Raw genomic sequence first — 19463 nt, 5'->3', positions numbered from 1 at the left:
TCACAGGTCTTTTCCTTTGTAAGCGTGTATATATTACCTTCAATTTGTAAAATGTAATTCTCTCAGGCAATTTATAAAATGTGTAAATATTTCAGTCATTTTGACTAAAAAATCTGTCCAGATTGATTAAGATTATCAAAAGGGCCTACAAACATCACAACAGACTATTATGTGGGATTAGAAGCCAAACAACATAGAAATGTACTTTTCAACGTAACGTTTTCAGTCTCTTGGTGGTGACATTAAACATCAAAATGTTTGGAATTCGTTAACATAATAATACAAATGGAAATGTTTTTTAGTCACTTTTAATAAATTTGAAAATGTTACACATTTCGACAGTAAAAAATTAAACACACTATAAAAAAGCAATGCTCAGGTGAAATATTTACTTTGTGTTGCCAGTCAAAATAGTGTAAACGAAAATCGCAAAATTACCAAGCAAGTGACTTATTAAAACTTAGTCACCATTACCGATGCTGCCCACAAATATACCTACATTTCCTTATTAGCTCGAAAACTGTATTTCATTTTGTTGATCAATGTGACCATACGCCCTTATTACTACCCATAAAAGTGACTGATGCGCTTACGAATTGCGCAGCAGAGGTCGCGAACTAGTCTAGATTTCTACTATACATCCGGGTACTCACTGGGAAAAATCAATAACAAAGGCAACAACCAGTCCCGGGGAATTGCGTTAGATCAGTGCCCCTTTAAGGGGCGACTATGCTTGTCTTAAGGGGCGACTATGCTTGTCGTAAGGGGCGACTAAGCTTGTCTTAAGGGGTGACTATGCTTGTCTTAAGGGGTGACTATGCTTGTCGTAAGAGGCGACTAACGGGATCGGGTGGTCAGGCTCGCTGACTTGGTCAATGCAAGTCATCGTATCCGTATTGCGTGGACCGATGTTCATAATGCACATTTCTATTTAGTTGACCTTGAACTAGTCCAATTCTTAAGCTCCTTTTAACAATACCACAGCAATACACCTATCCACGTTCAAAATCGAGGGGCGGGGAAAATGCAAACCGATGGCCTATAAACATCCAGCTTTGACTTGATCTGTGTAATGACGCTTATGCACGTTCAAAAATAGTACTATAATTAATGATTAGTGTACCACTTCTGTGTGTTAGATACAAAACTGTTTTCCTTAGTTTTAGTCAGGTTGATAAATTGTCACGACATTCACATTAGGACTGATCGCTTGCACGGAGAGCGGAAGGTCGGTAGTTCGATCCCCGTCAGCGTCATACCGAGCTACGTTAACAGACTGTGCTTACCACTGAAGGGATTAAAAGGTACTGGTCGGCACGGAGTCAGTATAATGTGTCTGGGTAGTGTTTCTATGTGGCGTGGTATCTCAGTGGGGTAGCACTATAAGCCGACATTAGTCCGTGCAGGTACAGGCACCCAAACACTGCATGCACGTCGCTATTAAATGAAAAAAAACTAAAACGCGACGTTCTAATTTAAGACCCATTCCACCTTACCTCACCCATCAGGCTAAGAGACAAAACGGTCATGTGGCGAATTAAGAAGGTTAAAGAGTTGGTTGAATATATACGTTTTATACCATGTGTCTCGGAAGTTTAGACTTATAAACAAATATATATCAGTTGAACCCCGTTAGTCCGGATACCTCGTTATTCCGGACGGTTACTGTTGTAAACCTATGGTAATAACAATGAATCAAAGGCGGTTTATTTCAGACTGTCGTCAGCCACGGGGACAGGCTGTGTAATCACACGCTGTTATCATAGGGAATGGAGCGTTACTGTCCTATAGGCTTATCGCTAACAGAACACATAGATTACGCCCGTAGGGTCTTTTAATTACAAAGTATACATTATTAGCTGTGATGGAATGTCGTACGAATACAACGCTATATTACTCTATGGGGAAGTCGGTTATACAAGAGGGCGGTCGGGTAGCCTAGTGGTTAAAGCGTTCGCTCGTCACGCCGAAGACCCGGGTTCGATTCTCGACATTGGTACAATGTGTGAAGCCCCTTGCTGGTGTCCCCCGCATTGATATTGCTGGAATATTGCTAAAACAGGCGTAAAACCTCACTCACTGTTATATGAGATGGTTCCTGTATTTTGGGTATGTACAACCTGCCTTGTATCAATGTTGAACAGAACTCTACAGTGAGGTTGTATCTGTTTTTAATACACATGCCCTTACATGGCTGTAGGTTGGGACATGACATGGCTCCTACCCTACTTCATGATCTTTCCGAGCAAGAGCGTCCACTAGCTTTTTGCCAAAGTCTTTTTTATCAATGTCTCTTAGAAACAAGGCTTTGGCATAGGCCAGTGGACACGCTTGCCTCGGGAAGATGGTGGTTCATCAGTGTTATCAGATTGTATAAACGTTGTTTTTTTTGTAATCTGATCTAAAATCGATTCGGCCGTAAAATATTCATGTGGCGTAATGGCTCGACAATCAGATACAAGAGAAATCTGAACGTTCGCACCCATCATCAATGTGTAAATCTTGGTTTGGAACCCTTTATCCCACCAGACAATCATTTCGAGTTTGACAGTTTCAGAGCTTAGACGCTTATCATTGCAATCATAAATTATGAAACCTGTAGATTCGCCTGACAGGGGAGATAATATACACAGATAATCTTGCCGAGAATTAGTGAATGCGGACAATTTCAACAGTAAGAACGGTACCGAACTGAAAAAAAGTTTTGTTCTGAGCATGTATAGAAAACAAGCCGAGGTATGATTAAACATGCACGTAGGTAAATATTTGATTGAAGACACGCGAGACAACACCCCGTCTTCCCGGACAAAACTCTGTTCAGGTGGTTAAAAACATAAAGAAAGCCGTCGTATCATATCCACGCTCCAAGCAAAATAGAATATATTTTGAATGTCGGGAGACAGGACGTTTGTTATACACTTGTTTGACCATGTTCTTTTGTGAGATAATTGATTTGCGTTATACACAAAGTACATCACATTGCCTGCCCGTGTAGTGAGCTGTAGCTGCGTTATACACAAAGTACATCACATTGCCTGCCCCGTGTAGTCGTCTGTAGTGTGTTATACACGAAGTACATCACATTGCCTGCCCCGTGTAGTGAGCTGTAGCTGCGTTATACACAAAGTACATCACATTGCCTGCCCCGTGTAGTCGGCTGTAGTGTGTTATACACGAAGTACATCACATTGCCTGCCACGTGTAGTGAGCTGTAGCTGCGTTATACACAAAGTACATCACCTTGCCTGCCACGTGTAGTGAGCTGTAGCTGCGTTATACACAAAGTACATCACATTGCCTGCCCCGTGTAGTCGGCTGTAGTGTGTTATACACGAAGTACATCACATTGCCTGCCCCGTGTAGTGAGCTGTAGCTGCGTTATACACAAAGTACATCACATTGCCTGCCCCGTGTAGTCGGCTGTAGTGTGTTATACACAAAGTACATCACATTGCCTGCCCCGTGTAGTGAGCTGTAGCTGCGTTATACACAAAGTACATCACATTGCCTGCCCCGTGTAGTGAGCTGTAGCTGCGTTATACACGAAGTACATCACATTGCCTGCCCTGTGTAGTCGTCTGTAGTGTGTTATACACAAAGTACATCACATTGCGAGACAAATCCCTCGAGTGAAATATTGATACATATTTCAGTAATGTTCTTTGTTTTACAAATGCGAACTTTAAGTTGTTCCGGACAAGTTTTTAGCTCACCTGAATCATTCTGGATATACCTGCTGTGATTGTTATATGCGGATTATTTTTTTATATATTATTTAGTTTGACTTTGTTCGTATATAAGATGTACTTTTTTCATTTTCATTTTTGACAGTTTCTTTTTCACATTTGCATCTTTATTTATCTTATATTTATCTATCTTTATGAATGGTAATTTTTATGATGCAGTATGATGTGTATGTGGTATGACATACAGTACCTGTTTGACGTCGGAACGCATGCGCGCACGCACGCACGCAAACACACAAACACGCACGCGCACGCGCGCACACCTACATTTATGATATTTTCATCGGCGAATGAAGTAATTCCAAAGAAAAACTTCCCCCGGGTGATATAGAAGTCTTTGAAAGGCATTTAGAAGGGATACATATCAGGAAGAGATTTTATGGATGTCAACTTCTTTATGATGAGGAACACGACGTTTCGGAGTATATGCTTACTCCTTCATCAGGCGAAGGAGTTCATCCATCTGATAGAGGGGTAAGCATACGTGTATACTCTGAAAGGTTGTGTTCCCCATAATGAAGAAGTTGACCTACATAAATTCTCTTCCCGGGGGATATATGCTTATCCAGTTAAATACAGCACTTCATTACTAATTACAAGTATGTACGATCAATACCAGACGATAGCACGGAATACAAAGACAAGAATCTTGTATATTGCACAACAACAGCAACAACAACAACAAGACTACATAATACATGACGAGCAGCCTCCAACCCATGTGGTTGTGTACGTTCAGTGAAAGCAATAGATAGCATGTCTCACAAGCCAATTTGACTTAGAGATAGGGCTGAATAATTCATTGTCGCCTTGTCTCCTTGGCTGGAGAAGTCTGTCTCATTATGTGAAATCTGATACACGCCATTATCTTAAACAGGAACAACATAAACACAAAAAAATATTTTCAAACGCTGTTCCAAAACCTTGAATTAATTCAGAACAGGACCAATAATCAAAATATATTATATCTATCTATTAAGTACTTTGTTAATTGATCTTGTAAGCAGCTGGATCTAGCCATGACGTCATTAACCCGAGATGTCGTGACATGAACAGCCTGTCGTAAAATACCTGCGTTATACGAGTATATAAAATTTTATACAGCAAGTTTCGCGCACATAAACAAATCCTATCAGGCAGGTGACCCGCGGACTATCAATCAGCCAGTATATTGAGGCGTCCCGTTCTGTTGAATGCCTGTCAGACTGGTTACCGAATAGGAACTCTTAATGATGTTTTTAATGATTTTTAGGACTGATACTGAAGATTTCTATACGGTTCTGCAGTAGATAATCACCGTTTCTAGCAATCCAAACACACATTGTGTAGTCTCGTGTGTATTACCGGTATGGGAACAGCTATTTATACCATTTGTGAAGTAGAGCGACTGAGTCGAACACTGCTTTCAACAGTATTTCAGTTATAACACGGCGTGAGAGGAGAATTACTTTGGTTAGATTCACGAGCACGATCTGGTGCTATCAAACCCGGAAACATAATCAGGGATTCGAACCCACAATTACAAGGTTCTGACACGCCCAATGATATATATCACGTGATGTATCTGGAATACTGCGAAGTACTCGTGCCTTTGAGCGCTGCCACAATTATGTGTCATATTCCACCTATCCAATCTCGTGACACACCCCATCTGCCCAATCGCGTAAAATAATCCACCTGTATATTATACCCTATATTCTCTCTGTCCACGTCAGAGAACAAAACCGTCAGCTCAGCTCTGTAATTTACTGAAACCCTTTTCGTAAATACCTTCTCATTTGCCATTAGCCTCAACCGCCTATTTAAAGGTACACCCCCCTCCCATTATTCGACAGCTTAATGACTTGTCCCTCTGACGTTTATACCAACGGTGAAGATTAGACATGGTCTTATATAGACGGGTGTGCTGTATTGAGGACAAAAAGAGATTATCTGAGCCCGTTCAGTCGGCATTCTATGGCGGGGGTCTATTACCCGTGATCCTGACAGTGTAGGGAAAAGATCAATACACATGGGAGCCTGACGTTCACTCTCGTTACTAAATCGATCTATTGGTGCGTTAGGCTTGATTGATTTCTCCATGGTAAAATAAACAGACGAGATTTAAGGTTACTCTCATATCTAGGCCAAAATATTGTTATCGATTTCTCAGGATCTTTATTAATAATTGATCTTTTTAATGTGTTTTCGTGACAAATCGTGCGAGGTACCCCGGTGCGTTTGCACAGTAGCGTTGTGTATCCTCGATCAGGGCTTTGACTGATGACAGTACCGGCACTAATCAAAAAGCACTAAATGTGATGCATCATATTTACTGTTGTTGGTCAACACATATTTTGACAAATAATTTTATTCCTCAATATATTGATCGATGTATCTAAGATTTGATTTACTCGTTTCTGGTAGACGAAACAGCCTCTTATGACTAGCAAATAGTAGGGTACAGAGAAGGTACGAAACAGTCTCCTATGACTAGCAAATAGTAGGGTACAGAGAACGTACGAAACAGTCTCTTATGACTAGCAAATAGTAGGGTACAGAGAACGTACGAAACAGTCTCTTATGACTAGCAAATACTAGGGTACAGAGAACGTACGAAACAGTCTCTTATGACTAGCAAGTAGTAGGGTACAGAGAACGTACGAAACAGTCTGTTATGTCTAGCAAATAGTAGGGTACAGAGAACGTACGAAACAGTCTCTTATGTCTACCAAAAAGTAGGGTACAGAACGAAGCCATGATAACGAGTTCAGACAACACCTGAATATAATCAAAGGATTACCCGGATATAACAAACAGGTATAAGGAACACCAGAGTATAAAAAGAATGGTATATCGAACACCCGGGTTTAACAATATTGGTATAGTGAACACCTGGGTATAATAAGAGGTGTATAGTGAACACCTGGGTATAACAATATTGGTATAGCGAACACCCAGGTATAACAATATTGGTATAGTGAACACCCGGGTATAATAAGAGGTGTATAGTGAACACCTGGGTATAACAATATTGGTATAGCGAACACCCGGGTATAACAATATTGGTATAGTGAACACCTGGGTATAATAAGAGGTGTATAGTGAACACCTGGGTATAACAATATTGGTATAGCGAACACCCGGGTATAACAATATTGGTATAGTGAACACCTGGGTATAATAAGAGGTGTATAGTGAACACCTGGGTATAACAATATTGGTATAGCAAACACCCGGGTATAACAATATTGGTATAGTGAACACCTGGGTATAATAAGAGGTGTATAGTGAACACCTGGGTATAACAATATTGGTATAGCGAACACCCGGGTATAACAATATTGGTATAGTGAACACCCGGGTATAATAAGAGGTGTATAGTGAACACCTGGGTATAACAATATTGGTATAGCGAACACCGGGGTATAACAATATTGGTATAGTGAACACCTGGGTATAATAAGAGGTGTATAGTGAACACCTGGGTATAACAATATTGGTATAGCGAACACCCGGGTATAACAATATTGGTATAGTGAACACCTGGGTATAATAAGAGGTGTATAGTGAACACCTGGGTATAACAATATTGGTATAGCGAACACCCGGGTATAACAATATTGGTATAGTGAACACCCGGGTATAATAAGAGGTGTATAGTGAACACCTGGGTATAACAATATTGGTATAGCGAACACCCGGGTATAACAATATTGGTATAGTGAACACCTGGGTATAATAAGAGGTGTATAGTGAACACCTGGGTATAACAATATTGGTATAACGAACACCGGGGTATAACAATATTGGTATAGTGAACACCCGGGTATAATTATAGGTGTATAGTGAACACCTGGGTATAACAATATTGGTATAGTGAACACCCGGGTATAACAATATTGGTATAGTGAACACCCGGGTATAATAAGAGGTGTATAGTGAACACCTGGGTATAACAATATTGGTATAGCGAACACCCGGGTATAACAATATTGGTATAGTGAACACCTGGGTATAATAAGAGGTGTATAGTGAACAACTGGGTATAACAATATTGGTATAGCGAACACCCGGGTATAACAATATTGGTATAGTGAACACCCGGGTATAATAAGAGGTGTATAGTGAACACCTGGGTATAACAATATTGGTATAGTGAACACCCGGGTATAATAAGAGGTGTATAGCGAACACCGGGGTATAACAAGTGGGATATAGCGAACACCTAGGGACATAATAAGAGGGATATAGCGAACACCTAGGGGTATAATAAGAGGGATATAGCGAACACCAATTATACCAAGAAGGATATAGCGAACACCGATTATAACAAGGTTGAAGTTAATACAGCGACGTACTTTATTTAAATGGATGTTATCGTTATTTCCCCAATTCATCCTGGCATCCTGCTGGAACATGCGCCTCTGTGCATGCACGTTCTGTTCTCATGGACCAAATACTGTTAATAACGCTGCAACATCAGTGATGATACTCTCAGTTACACCGTTGTGTTTGTGCAAAAGAATGACATCAGTTTTAGTGCAAAGAAAACTCTTCTGGGTCACGGGCCACATGGTTTACAATGTTAATTTTCGATCGATCTTTTTCATTTATTCTTCTCAATATTTAGTATGTAGCATGTCAACTTTTCTTATTAAGAATTGACACAGCGAATTTCCGCAAAGTGTGCAATAAAATCAGGTACATAGAGGTTATCACGCGAGTGTGTTTGTGTATGGTAAATATCCTGCATTAGGAATAAACATTGTATTTAGCGAGCCTTGGCGAGCTAATTACATAGTGTTTATTCCTAATACAGGATATTTACCATCCCCAGACACCCAAGCGTGATAACCTCTTTATCATATAATGTCATTCTTCAATTCTGTGCTTGAAAATCGCTTCCCCTCACTCACAAACATTACCTAAACATTGCGAGTTTTCCTGGAATGCGCGCATTAATATTTATTACGTCACAGGGTAAGTGATGTGTCAGTCGGACAGTGACAGTAGCCAATATAATTCCAACGGATATCTGTTTCTTATACAGTGGCGAAGCAACATATACGCAAAACAACCAATGTTTTTACTTGCCTTTCGCGGCAATCCATCGGTCTGTTCGGTAGAGTAACTGCCCTTTGTCAAAGGGAAGCTACTCTGACGCTACTCTGACGTTGTTGACAGTCTGCCTGTTCTGTCATAACGTAAAGAAGTGCATACAGATGTACACCCAGCGACAAAACGTAACAATTCATACATATTTCGCCTAAATCCAATGTTTTTTATTTGTGGAAAAGGTTTCAAGCCGCAGAGGTCTACAAGCACATATATATGGCTATTGATCCCGCTTGGTTAGGCCTAGTGCCCTTGCAAAATTGTTTCGAAATTTATGTCTCCAAAGTTGCCAAAACGTATAAAATGCCTTAGTTACGTCGCAGTTCGACACTGATTTTCAATATATTAGACTGTTCTTTTGATAATTGTAGCAATTATCCCTGTAGTTTATCCAGATTCCCGATGGTTAATTCTGACTCGATCGCCGAATGACAGTGCGACGCAATGTTTGTTTATAAACACTGAAAGTAGTCCCTACTTGACCTTTGATATTTGCATCTCTATCCGCATATGACCCCAACGGATATCGTTTTTATCCGTTGGCTTTATCCTGCCGAGAAATCTACCCATTATATGATAAAATGATTTATTTACCCTTAAGAGAGAACGACCCGGCCATGGGAAGTTTCTGGACAAATTGGCTTCCAGAATTAAAATGGAAGGTTTCAAATTCAACGTAGTGCCGGGAAATCACTGAACTAAACCCAGTATGTGTATGTCTGAAACGTCTTTCGTTAACTTCAATATTATATCCCAATTCCACGCAAATCTCAGCCCTATATACCTACATTTATGAAAAAGAGGGTTCAACAATCTGATTACAATGAATGCGACAAACATGATTCCTATGATCATATGAAATCTTTACTACAAGCAGTGTATTGTACGATTCCGACCACATCACAAGCATGTTTTTATGAATCACTTTCAAATAGTGATGATGTGTCCGCGAAAATGTTAGCGTAACCTGTCCCACATGTGACACCCATCACAAACACATGCAAAGGCAAGACAATTGTTATCTTATAAGTGACCACTTTTGACCAAGAGGAACATGACTCTCTTTCACATCTTCGTAGAAAGCGGATGTTCAATTGTATCACAGAAGTTGTGAACTGCAGACACCACATGCTGGATACTGGTCCTGCTCGACCAAAAGGAAAGTTGTCCTACAGTCTTGTGGAGCGTTTTTCTCTCACCCTGAATGTTAATGCATAGATCTAAATATAAAATAGATGGGTCTGTTTCACTGGTCTTTTGATCTAGCTCAGGTGGGTAAATCACTGGAAGGAAATTGTCTCAGAAACCCTTAGCATATTGATAATACATATCTTATACTGAACGAAAAAGTTAGGGGTCATTAATATTTTCTTGGCCATGTTATGAAATTGTTTGCTCAGTCGTCACTACAGAAAATATCCTAACTTTTTATTCAGTCTGAATACTTTGTTTTACAGCCATAATATTTTTTAGGTGTGGAATATGTCTATTCCACTTTTGTCGTTCCTGTACTTGCGCCAGAATTATTCACATTAATACCGCTATTTAAAGCAATGGCGTTTTATTTACCATTCTCTTTTATATAGAACAGTGTTGCCAAAATATATTGATCATATCTCTAGATACAAACAACGACACATACATGCACGAAGCAGTAGTGTTTTTGTATGTGTTTACTTGAAGCATGCCCAAAGTGGCCACAATGAAGCAATTTCGTTGTCCAAAACACCATGAAAGCTTCAGCGTTGAATGCCGAACGTACTGAGTGAGTTCAACCAGGCGTGACAGCGGTTGACGTCATGAGGTCATTCGTCGAAGAGTGAATAGGGTTATATGACAAACGCACCTATATAACGGCGGTGTGATAGCACGCAGCGAAAATCACTGTTCGCCCGCCGAAACCGACTAGGAATTTATTCGAAACCTTTTGTGTACAGGTAAGTTGAAAATTGAACAGCCTGAAAATGCAATATATCATTTACGTTTTGAGAAAGACTATTTCGTGTATGATATAGTGTATCGTAATAAATCTCATTATTGCCTGTCTGTGTCGGTGTTTGTAAAGATATGATAAATAGTTGTGTAATCCCGGGAAGATCTGTACTCGTATGTAGGTTTTATATGTTCGTGCCCCGGGATATCACTCTAGAGTATAATCTTGAGACGAAGTACTCTTTATAGGAGTCGCACGGTGATTATGATTCCAATGAAAGGGTAACGCCACCCAAATTGCTTTATTCTGAAACATGATTTGATCGACTGTTATGTTATTTTCACTCAAGTACACCCCAGGTGATATAGACTGAAATTTGACTGACTTACACAAAGGTGAACAGTTAAGGGCTTGATGTGGTCAGCAGTTAAAGGGTGGTGGCACTCAGGCAAATTCGCTGTCCCAGCTAATTATATTAAAGCCTTTCAAACATCAGTTTGATGATCGAACTCAAAATTGATCACTTTCACAATCACAAACGCTGCATAAAGAGGATTTCAACTTCAAAAGGTTCATTCATGCATAGTACATTTACAGATGACAGTGCGCTCGGCCTGAACTTTCATTTCGTGGAGGAAAACATGGCTGTAATTAATGTTTATGTGTGGCAGGTTGGCCCGACCTCTCCGTCACAACTCAACTGTTTACAAAACAAGTGTATTATCTAAACTTGGCTAAACATGCATTTCTTTCAACATCAGCTGTTACAATAAGCAACGTCGTTGTCGCCACATGCCGTGCAGGTCTAAACATCACCATGTATTTATTTATTAATCGGTCGATCCTTCCAACATCACACATCTGCCATTCATTTCACATATGCCTCGGGGTACTTGAGCAGGGGAGGGAATTCTGCTCAGTTAACACAGGATTCAGATATCCGGAAACTCGTTTATCCGGACAATATTTGAGAAAACGCAATTGTCCGGATAAGCGAGGCTCGACTGTATAAATAGATCTAGCAGTTCATGGCTATCCTAATTATATAGTGATACTGTTTCAGTACTAAATTCTCGGGCAAAAAAAGTATGAAAAGTGGATTTAACCATGAAGTAACCAGAATTAACTACCTTGCTAAGTCATCGAGAAACTGCAGACTTTAGGTCCAAAACTATGACACTTGTATTAAATACATCTACATAGAAAAACAGTTTATTGTTTGTTTCATGTTAAGCCACCGTCAAACGTGGGTGGATAGTTTCTTTTGCACGACAGTGTATTTACAACACATAGATCTAGAATATAACCTATGCCTTGAAGTGAGGTCCTGCTTTCGTCAAGGATACGAGATCAGATATAATTGTCATGCATAATTTATTAGTAAGAGCTGGTTGCGTTCAATAATGTGTTTTACATGTAAAAACTAGATTAGTGTTAAAATATTGGAAAGGAAATACTACCCACATTGCTAATACCTTAGTATAACCCAGATCATGGATGTGTAACATTTGTAGTGAAAACCGGTTCTGGCAGACGGTTCCGTTGCTAGTACAATCAGCTGTTAATGTCCCATGGATACTGATCAAACCATCTGCATCTGCAAGGTTAGAACCAAGCAGCCCACTTGAAGGGGCGACTACAAATTTCTGCGAGCGATCGCAAGTTTCCCAATTTCCCATTGTTTTAACATTACAAGGGCATTATATGTTTCCCCGGGCTTGTAAAGCTTTTGAGTTTCGTTCTAGCCCTGATCTTCATATATTGCATTGAGTCGTTCCCAACAGTAACTGTCCGGATGTCACAGTTTCCGGATAAATAGAGTCCACGGAGCACAATTAATCAAATTTATTATCATATATCGTAGGTTAATCCTGTACCATTACTGTGGAATATATGTATTTTGTGAAAAAACAAAACAATCTAGATTTATATGAAAGCAAGTCTATCCAGCCCTCGCCAGCTCTGGTAGAGAGAAATGTATTTTGTAATAAAAAAATTCATGGACTATATGTCTAGTCGAAGGCCACTGGAGGGTACTTTTTGGGATAAACTCAACTGATATGACGTCAGTAATGACGTCAATAATGACGACATAGTGATAAATCGGTTCTCCCCACTACAAACGCCCTACGATATAAAGTTAATACCAGCTCTGTACATAGACCGGACAGTATAACGTCTGAAGATCCTTTCTGTATTTTTGCCTTCTATTTTGATTCCCCCATTGAGAAACTTCTCCCGGGATCTTTCCTTTGAAGATAGCTTCATGATTTGCTAACCAATTCAACTGAATCATGATTTATGTATTTCTGGAGGCTTACGAGTGAGTCAAATCCGAACATAGCGTGGTATTGACACTGACGTGACACATAATATGATATTAGCATTGTGTCAAACACGGTACAATTTACAACATATACTCCACGAGGTGTTGGCAAATATTCGTCTGAGAACTGGCGACCTGGGAGGTGTGTTGGACGAGGGTACCGCGATCTGTATTGTCATGCCGTTTTTTCCGGGAATCTGCTCGTCACTGCCACGTGTTTACGCTATTGTCAAACGCTATGGAGATATCGCTGTTTATGTCTGTTTATACCACTCCCCGTGCTAATAGTCTTAGGATACAAAGGGACACCCGTTACCCGTATAGACGTTCTGTGGTATGACGACTATACCTAGAAATCTCACCTTACAAAGTCGTGAGCCGATAAGGCAACCCGAGCTCTTTGTAATATGAGCTCTTTGTAATATGGGGGCGGTCGGGTAGCCTAGTGGTTAAAGCGTTCGCTCGTCACGCCGAAGACCCGGGTTCGATTCCCGACATGGGTACAATGTGTGAAGCCCATTTCTGGTGTCCCCCGCCGTGATATTGCTGGAATATTGCTAAAAGCGGCGTAAAACCATACTCACCCCCATCTTTGTAATATGCGTTGTGCAGAGTTGGGCATGCCAGAAAACAATGACTGTGGGTTCGAATCCCACACAAGAAATATCTCAATTTGGACTGCCGAAACCTAATCGATAGTGATTCATAGACACATATTTATCATACAGCCGGAACTAAAGAATGGACTCTGGATTTAGCAGAGATTTTTTCTGGTTATTGAACAGGTTTTGTCGTTTTTATTAAGAAATGGTATAAAAAGTTAAACCAGTTATGTTTTTAGGTGTGTTTCTTTAATTATTATAGATTTTTTAAATTTATAAATGGAAATGCTTTTATGATAAATGGTTCCTTTCCTAACGCGTGTGTGTGTTTTGGGTTGATGATAGTCGGTAAAAGTGCATGTTCCCTTCAAACAAATTTCGGCCATCTTTAGAAAATGAAACAGCTTCGTGTGCATAATTAGAATCACAAATGTCTACTTCCAGATATCAATATCCTGTTAATGCGTTCTCCATGTACATACGTCTTACATATGGGATATTGATAAGGTCCCAGCTTGCAGTCAATATTTCTAAGAGCTTACGGGGTAGGCATAACTTTGTATATTCATCTGAGGAAAGACTTACCCACTTTGATAACACCTGGTGTCGTCACTGATTTGAGTGATCCATTCATATAATTTTCACCGCTATTTGTCTTCTTATTCCCAATGGAATGTGTCTCGGTGGAAAATCAAGGCTGGTTAATCTCGAACAATGGTTGTTTACGACAGGAGTATTGGTTGATAACAACATCTGGCGGTACATAATCCTAAATGTAAGTTTGATAAGCATGTAATGTCGGAGGTAAGCTGGACATGGGTATTTGATATTGACGGGTCACACATTTCTGCAAGAAACAATATTGAGGAACAATAGTTAAAAATAGTTACCTGAAGAGACAGCCACGTATCTCATTTTAAAATAACACGTGTTTTAATAAGCAATAATGTTCACCAAACAGAAGTTTATGCTTACCGTTATTCTTGCCTTCAAGCCAGACGCCCTCGTGTCCATGTAAAGCAGATAAATGCTGTATACAGATACTGTGTGGTACTGAATACCATATTGACGAGACATTTCAAAACAATATAAAAATTTAAGATGTTGACGATCTTCTTTAGTTGACTACAAAAAATAGCTTTTGCACGTGCACATGCCTTTAACTACATCAGAAATCTTATATTTCATATTAATTTGTTATCTTTTAATACTCATATCGAAACTCAATTAACAGCAACTATAAGACATGCTAATCACTCCATAAGGTGGGGGCACGGGTGGCCCAGTCGTCGCGATTCGCTGTACAGAGTTGCGTCCCTTGTACACGCCAGAAACCTATGATTGTGGGTTCGAATCCCGGTTCACCCCAATTATGTTTCTAGGTTTGTAAGCACCATACTCGTGCTCGTGGGTTTCACCAAAGTGGTAAACGTCTGAGACCTGCATCACTTCGGGCTTTCCTCCCACATTAAGCTGACACGCCGTGATATAACTGGAATACTGTTAAAAGCGGCGTTAAAACCAACTCACCACTCACTCACTCACTCACTCCATAAGGTACTGTTTGTATTTAAATTACAGTCGAATCAATGTGAATTTATTCTAACTTATTGAGAAATCCGACACTTTTTAGCGTACAATATCCTTTCCTCATTGTAACGGGCGATTGATATTAATTAATATACTAGTATATATAATATAAAATTTCATACACCTACCTACTGTACACAAATGATGTATATCTAAAATTGACCAATCAGCTACTACCTTTTCATGTAAGAAGGTCACATGAACATCTAAAACCCCTTAGAACTTGGCCTAGTAGAGGGGAGTGATCTGAGCCTCAAGTGAGTGGTTTGCGCCACGTAGAGAAAGAAAGCTCACCTGTGCGCTAAAATGGAAGCCCCCCTTGTACAGAAAACGAAAACATACCTGGGTCATAGAAAGACGCTCACCTTGGCCTTGGAAACAGCAAAGACAGCAAGTCTGTGCAGTGACATCTTCATTATGACCTTGTCCTTTTGTTGCAGGTAATCGTAAGCCGCCATCATGTGTAAGTGTTTCGAGGTCATCGGCAGGATTGTCATCGGCATCCTCAGCGTCATCTTCGCGGTAAGTAGCTGTAGCCGTAATACAGGAAGTACATGTAGTGATGTCTATACATAATGTAGCCCCAATACAGGAAGTACATGCAGTGATATGTATACATAATGTAGCCCCTATATAGGGAGTGCATGTATTGATATGTATACATAATGTAGCCCTTATATAGGAAGTACATGCAGTGATATGTAAACATAATGTAGCCCTTATATAGGAAGTACATGTAGTGATATGTAAACATAATGTAGCCCTTATATAGGAAGTACATGCAGTGATATGTATACATAATATTGCCCCTATATAGGAAGTACATGTAGTGATATGTATACATAATATTGCCCCTATATAGGAAGTACATGCAGTGATATATATACATAATATTGCCCCTATATAGGAAGTACATGCAGTGATATATATACATAATATTGCCCCTATATAGGAAGTACATGCAGTGATATATATACATAATATTGCCCCTATATAGGAAGTACATGCAGTGATATATATACATAATATTGCCCCTATATAGGAAGTACATGCAGTGATATATATACATAATATTGCCCCTATATAGGAAGTACATGCAGTGATATATATACATAATATTGCCCCTATATAGGAAGTACATGCAGTGATATATATACATAATATTGCCCCTATACAGGAAGTACATGCAGTGATATATATACATAATATTGCCCCTATATAGGAAGTACATGCAGTGATATATATACATAATATTGCCCCTATATAGGAAGTACATGTAATGATATATATACATAATATTGCCCCTATATAGGAAGTACATGTAATGATATATATACATAATATTGCTCCTATGTAGGAAGTACATGTAGTGATATGTATACATAATGTAGCCCTTATATAGGAAGTACATGTAATGATATGTATACATAATATTGCTCCTATATAGGAAGTACATGTAGTGATATGTATACATAATGTAGCCCTTATATAGGAAGTACATGTAATGATATGTATACATAATGTAGCCCTTATATAGGAAGTGCATGTAGTGATATGTATACATCGTATTGCCCCTATGTAGGAAGTACATGTAGTGATATGTATACATAATATTGCTCCTATATAGGAAGTACATGTAGTGATATGTATACATAATGTAGCCCTTATATAGGAAGTACATGTAATGATATGTATACATCGTATTGCCCCTATATAGGGAGTACATGTAGTGATATGTATACATATTGTAGCTCTAATACATGAAGTACATCAAGTGATATATGCACATAATATTGCCCGTATATAGGAAGTACATGTAGTGAAAGCATACATAATCTTGCCACCATATAGGAAGTACATAAAGTGATATGTATACATAATCTTGCCACCATATAGGAAGTACATAAAGTGATATGTATACATAATATTGCCCCTATATAGGAAGTACATGTAGTGATATGTATACATAATGTAGCCCCTATATAGGAAGTGCATGTATTGATATGCATACATAATATTGCCCCTATATAGGAAGTGCATGTAGTGATATGTATACATAATATTGCCCCTATATAGGAAGTACATGTAGTGATATGTATACATAATGTAGCCCCTATATTAGAAGTGCATGTAGTGATATGTATACATAATATTGCCCCTATATAGGAAGCGCATGTAGTGATATGTATACATAATATTGCCCCTATATAGGAAGTACATGTAGTGATATGTATACATAATGTAGCCCCCATATAGGAAGTACATGAAGTGATATGTATACATAATGTAGCCCCTATCTAGGAAGTACATGTAGAGATATGTATACAACAATGAATTTCAAGGGTGTTATCACGGCTTTCCAACATTTAAACCCTAAACAAGTTTAGCTGTTAAACACAATCCTACACCTGACCTGTAGGTTTGACCTAATTCGATATTCTAAAATTCACACGACACTTACTCCTCATGTGTTTTACAGCATTGTAATGTTATATCCAGAATTGAGAGAAGAAATAAAGTATGTAATAAGGATTGGATCCTGATGCAAAATATCAAAAGAATGTACAAACTGTAATACTTTTGCTCATGATTGTTATCACCATGTCATCTTAAACTGTGAATGTCTACTTTCAGAGAGAGATTTATTCTTTTCAACTCTAATTGATAATCTTGATGTTGAAATGTATGTTAAAATAGAGATGATGGAAGACCACGATATGGTAGCATTCTTCCTTGGTGCAGACAACAATGACATTGATGAAATAACGTGGCATTTCACAATTATTGAATTTTCAAAGTATTTATATCAAATTAAACATATCCTTAACAACGTGTGGTAACCTTACCAATATTTATCACTGTTTATAGCCTGTAAATATGCGGGACATTGATATGTATATATGTGTGTATATATGTTTGATTATCGTGTTATTTGATTATGTAATTACACAATCTTGATGTTTTGAGAATCTTCGTAATTATCTGGAGGAAATAAATACATTCATTCAATCATTGATTGTTTATTTGGTATACCTGTGGGTATGTATGCCAAATATTTGATGTCTCTACTCCAGTATGTAAACATGATATGTCCCACATCTTGATGTACCTGTGTATGTACAGGGTTTTATATATTTGGTCTACTTACTATGATACAGTTCCCTTATCGCAATGACTTGTTATGCTACTGATGGGATGGGCGTCCCAGTCTGATGAGGGGCGGTTTGGTAGCCTAGTGGTTAAAGCGTTCGCTCGTCACGCCGAAGACCCGGGTTCGATTCCCGACATGGGTACAATGTGTGAAGCCCATTTCTGGTGTCCCCCGCCGTGATATTGCTTGAATATTGCTAAAAGCGGCGTAAACCCATATTCACTCACTCACTGATGAGGCGCCTGAAATCTCCGTACAGAGTTGCCTCTGTCTATATTTAGACGTGCAGAGGACCTAAGGTTTGAATTCCAGTGCCACCCGAATTATGTTTCTAAGTCTGTCAGCACCATACCGTGCTTCTGGGTTCCACCAAAGTGGTAAATGTCAGAGACCTGCATCACCTTAAGCTTTCCTCCCACATCAGACTGACACGCCGTGATATAACTGGAATACTGCTAAGCGGCGTAAACCCAACTCATGTTCCCATGTCGTGTTTCAGATTCTGGGTTTCGTGCTGCTGGTGTTTGGCGTCATGGTCAAGGTGCAGTCCAACGTCATCCAGACCCTGTTCCAGTCCCTCATAGAAATGGCCAAAAAACAGGCGGAGTCCGCGGTAGGCTCCGGCTTCGACCTGCCCACAGACAACTTCAACATCAACGACCTTGTGGGCGGCCTCGCCATCGTCTTTATCATCATCGGTGTGGTGATGTTGTTTATCGGAGTCCTCGGCATTGCGGGGGCGTGCTGCATGGTGAAGTGTATGATTGTGTTGGTGAGTTGATTCATTACGTAGCCTGTTCTCTGGCCATACTACACGTGTTGACGTACACCGATGACGACGCACATTGCGCTAACGTCCTTGTGACGTACGCCGATGACTAAATATGGCTTTGCAAGTAATTTTGACATTCATTGATAGCAAAATAAATGGTATATTAATAAAGTTTGACATACATCGATAGCTAAACAATGGTCCTTCAAGGATGTTTGACGTACAATGGTCATACAAGTACGTTTG

General features: G+C 39.4%; 1 protein-coding gene across 1 annotated transcript in view; it reads left to right on the top strand.

Annotated features, from left to right (window-relative positions):
* Nucleotides 1-19463, top strand: part of LOC139464217 (tetraspanin-18B-like) — a 30054-nt gene that overhangs the window by 4472 nt on the left and 6119 nt on the right. The window contains exons 2-3 of the mRNA XM_071245742.1: nucleotides 15735-15816; nucleotides 18945-19217. Coding sequence (XP_071101843.1) covers nucleotides 15754-15816; nucleotides 18945-19217 — 336 coding nt within the window. The 5' untranslated portion in view covers nucleotides 15735-15753. The remainder of the gene's footprint in view (nucleotides 1-15734; nucleotides 15817-18944; nucleotides 19218-19463) is intronic.

Source organism: Haliotis cracherodii, unplaced genomic scaffold (assembly GCF_022045235.1).
Source record: "Haliotis cracherodii isolate W230 unplaced genomic scaffold, xgHalCrac1.p SCAF_17, whole genome shotgun sequence".
Taxonomy (NCBI): domain Eukaryota; kingdom Metazoa; phylum Mollusca; class Gastropoda; order Lepetellida; family Haliotidae; genus Haliotis; species Haliotis cracherodii.
This window is presented reverse-complemented; position numbering and strand designations above follow the sequence as displayed.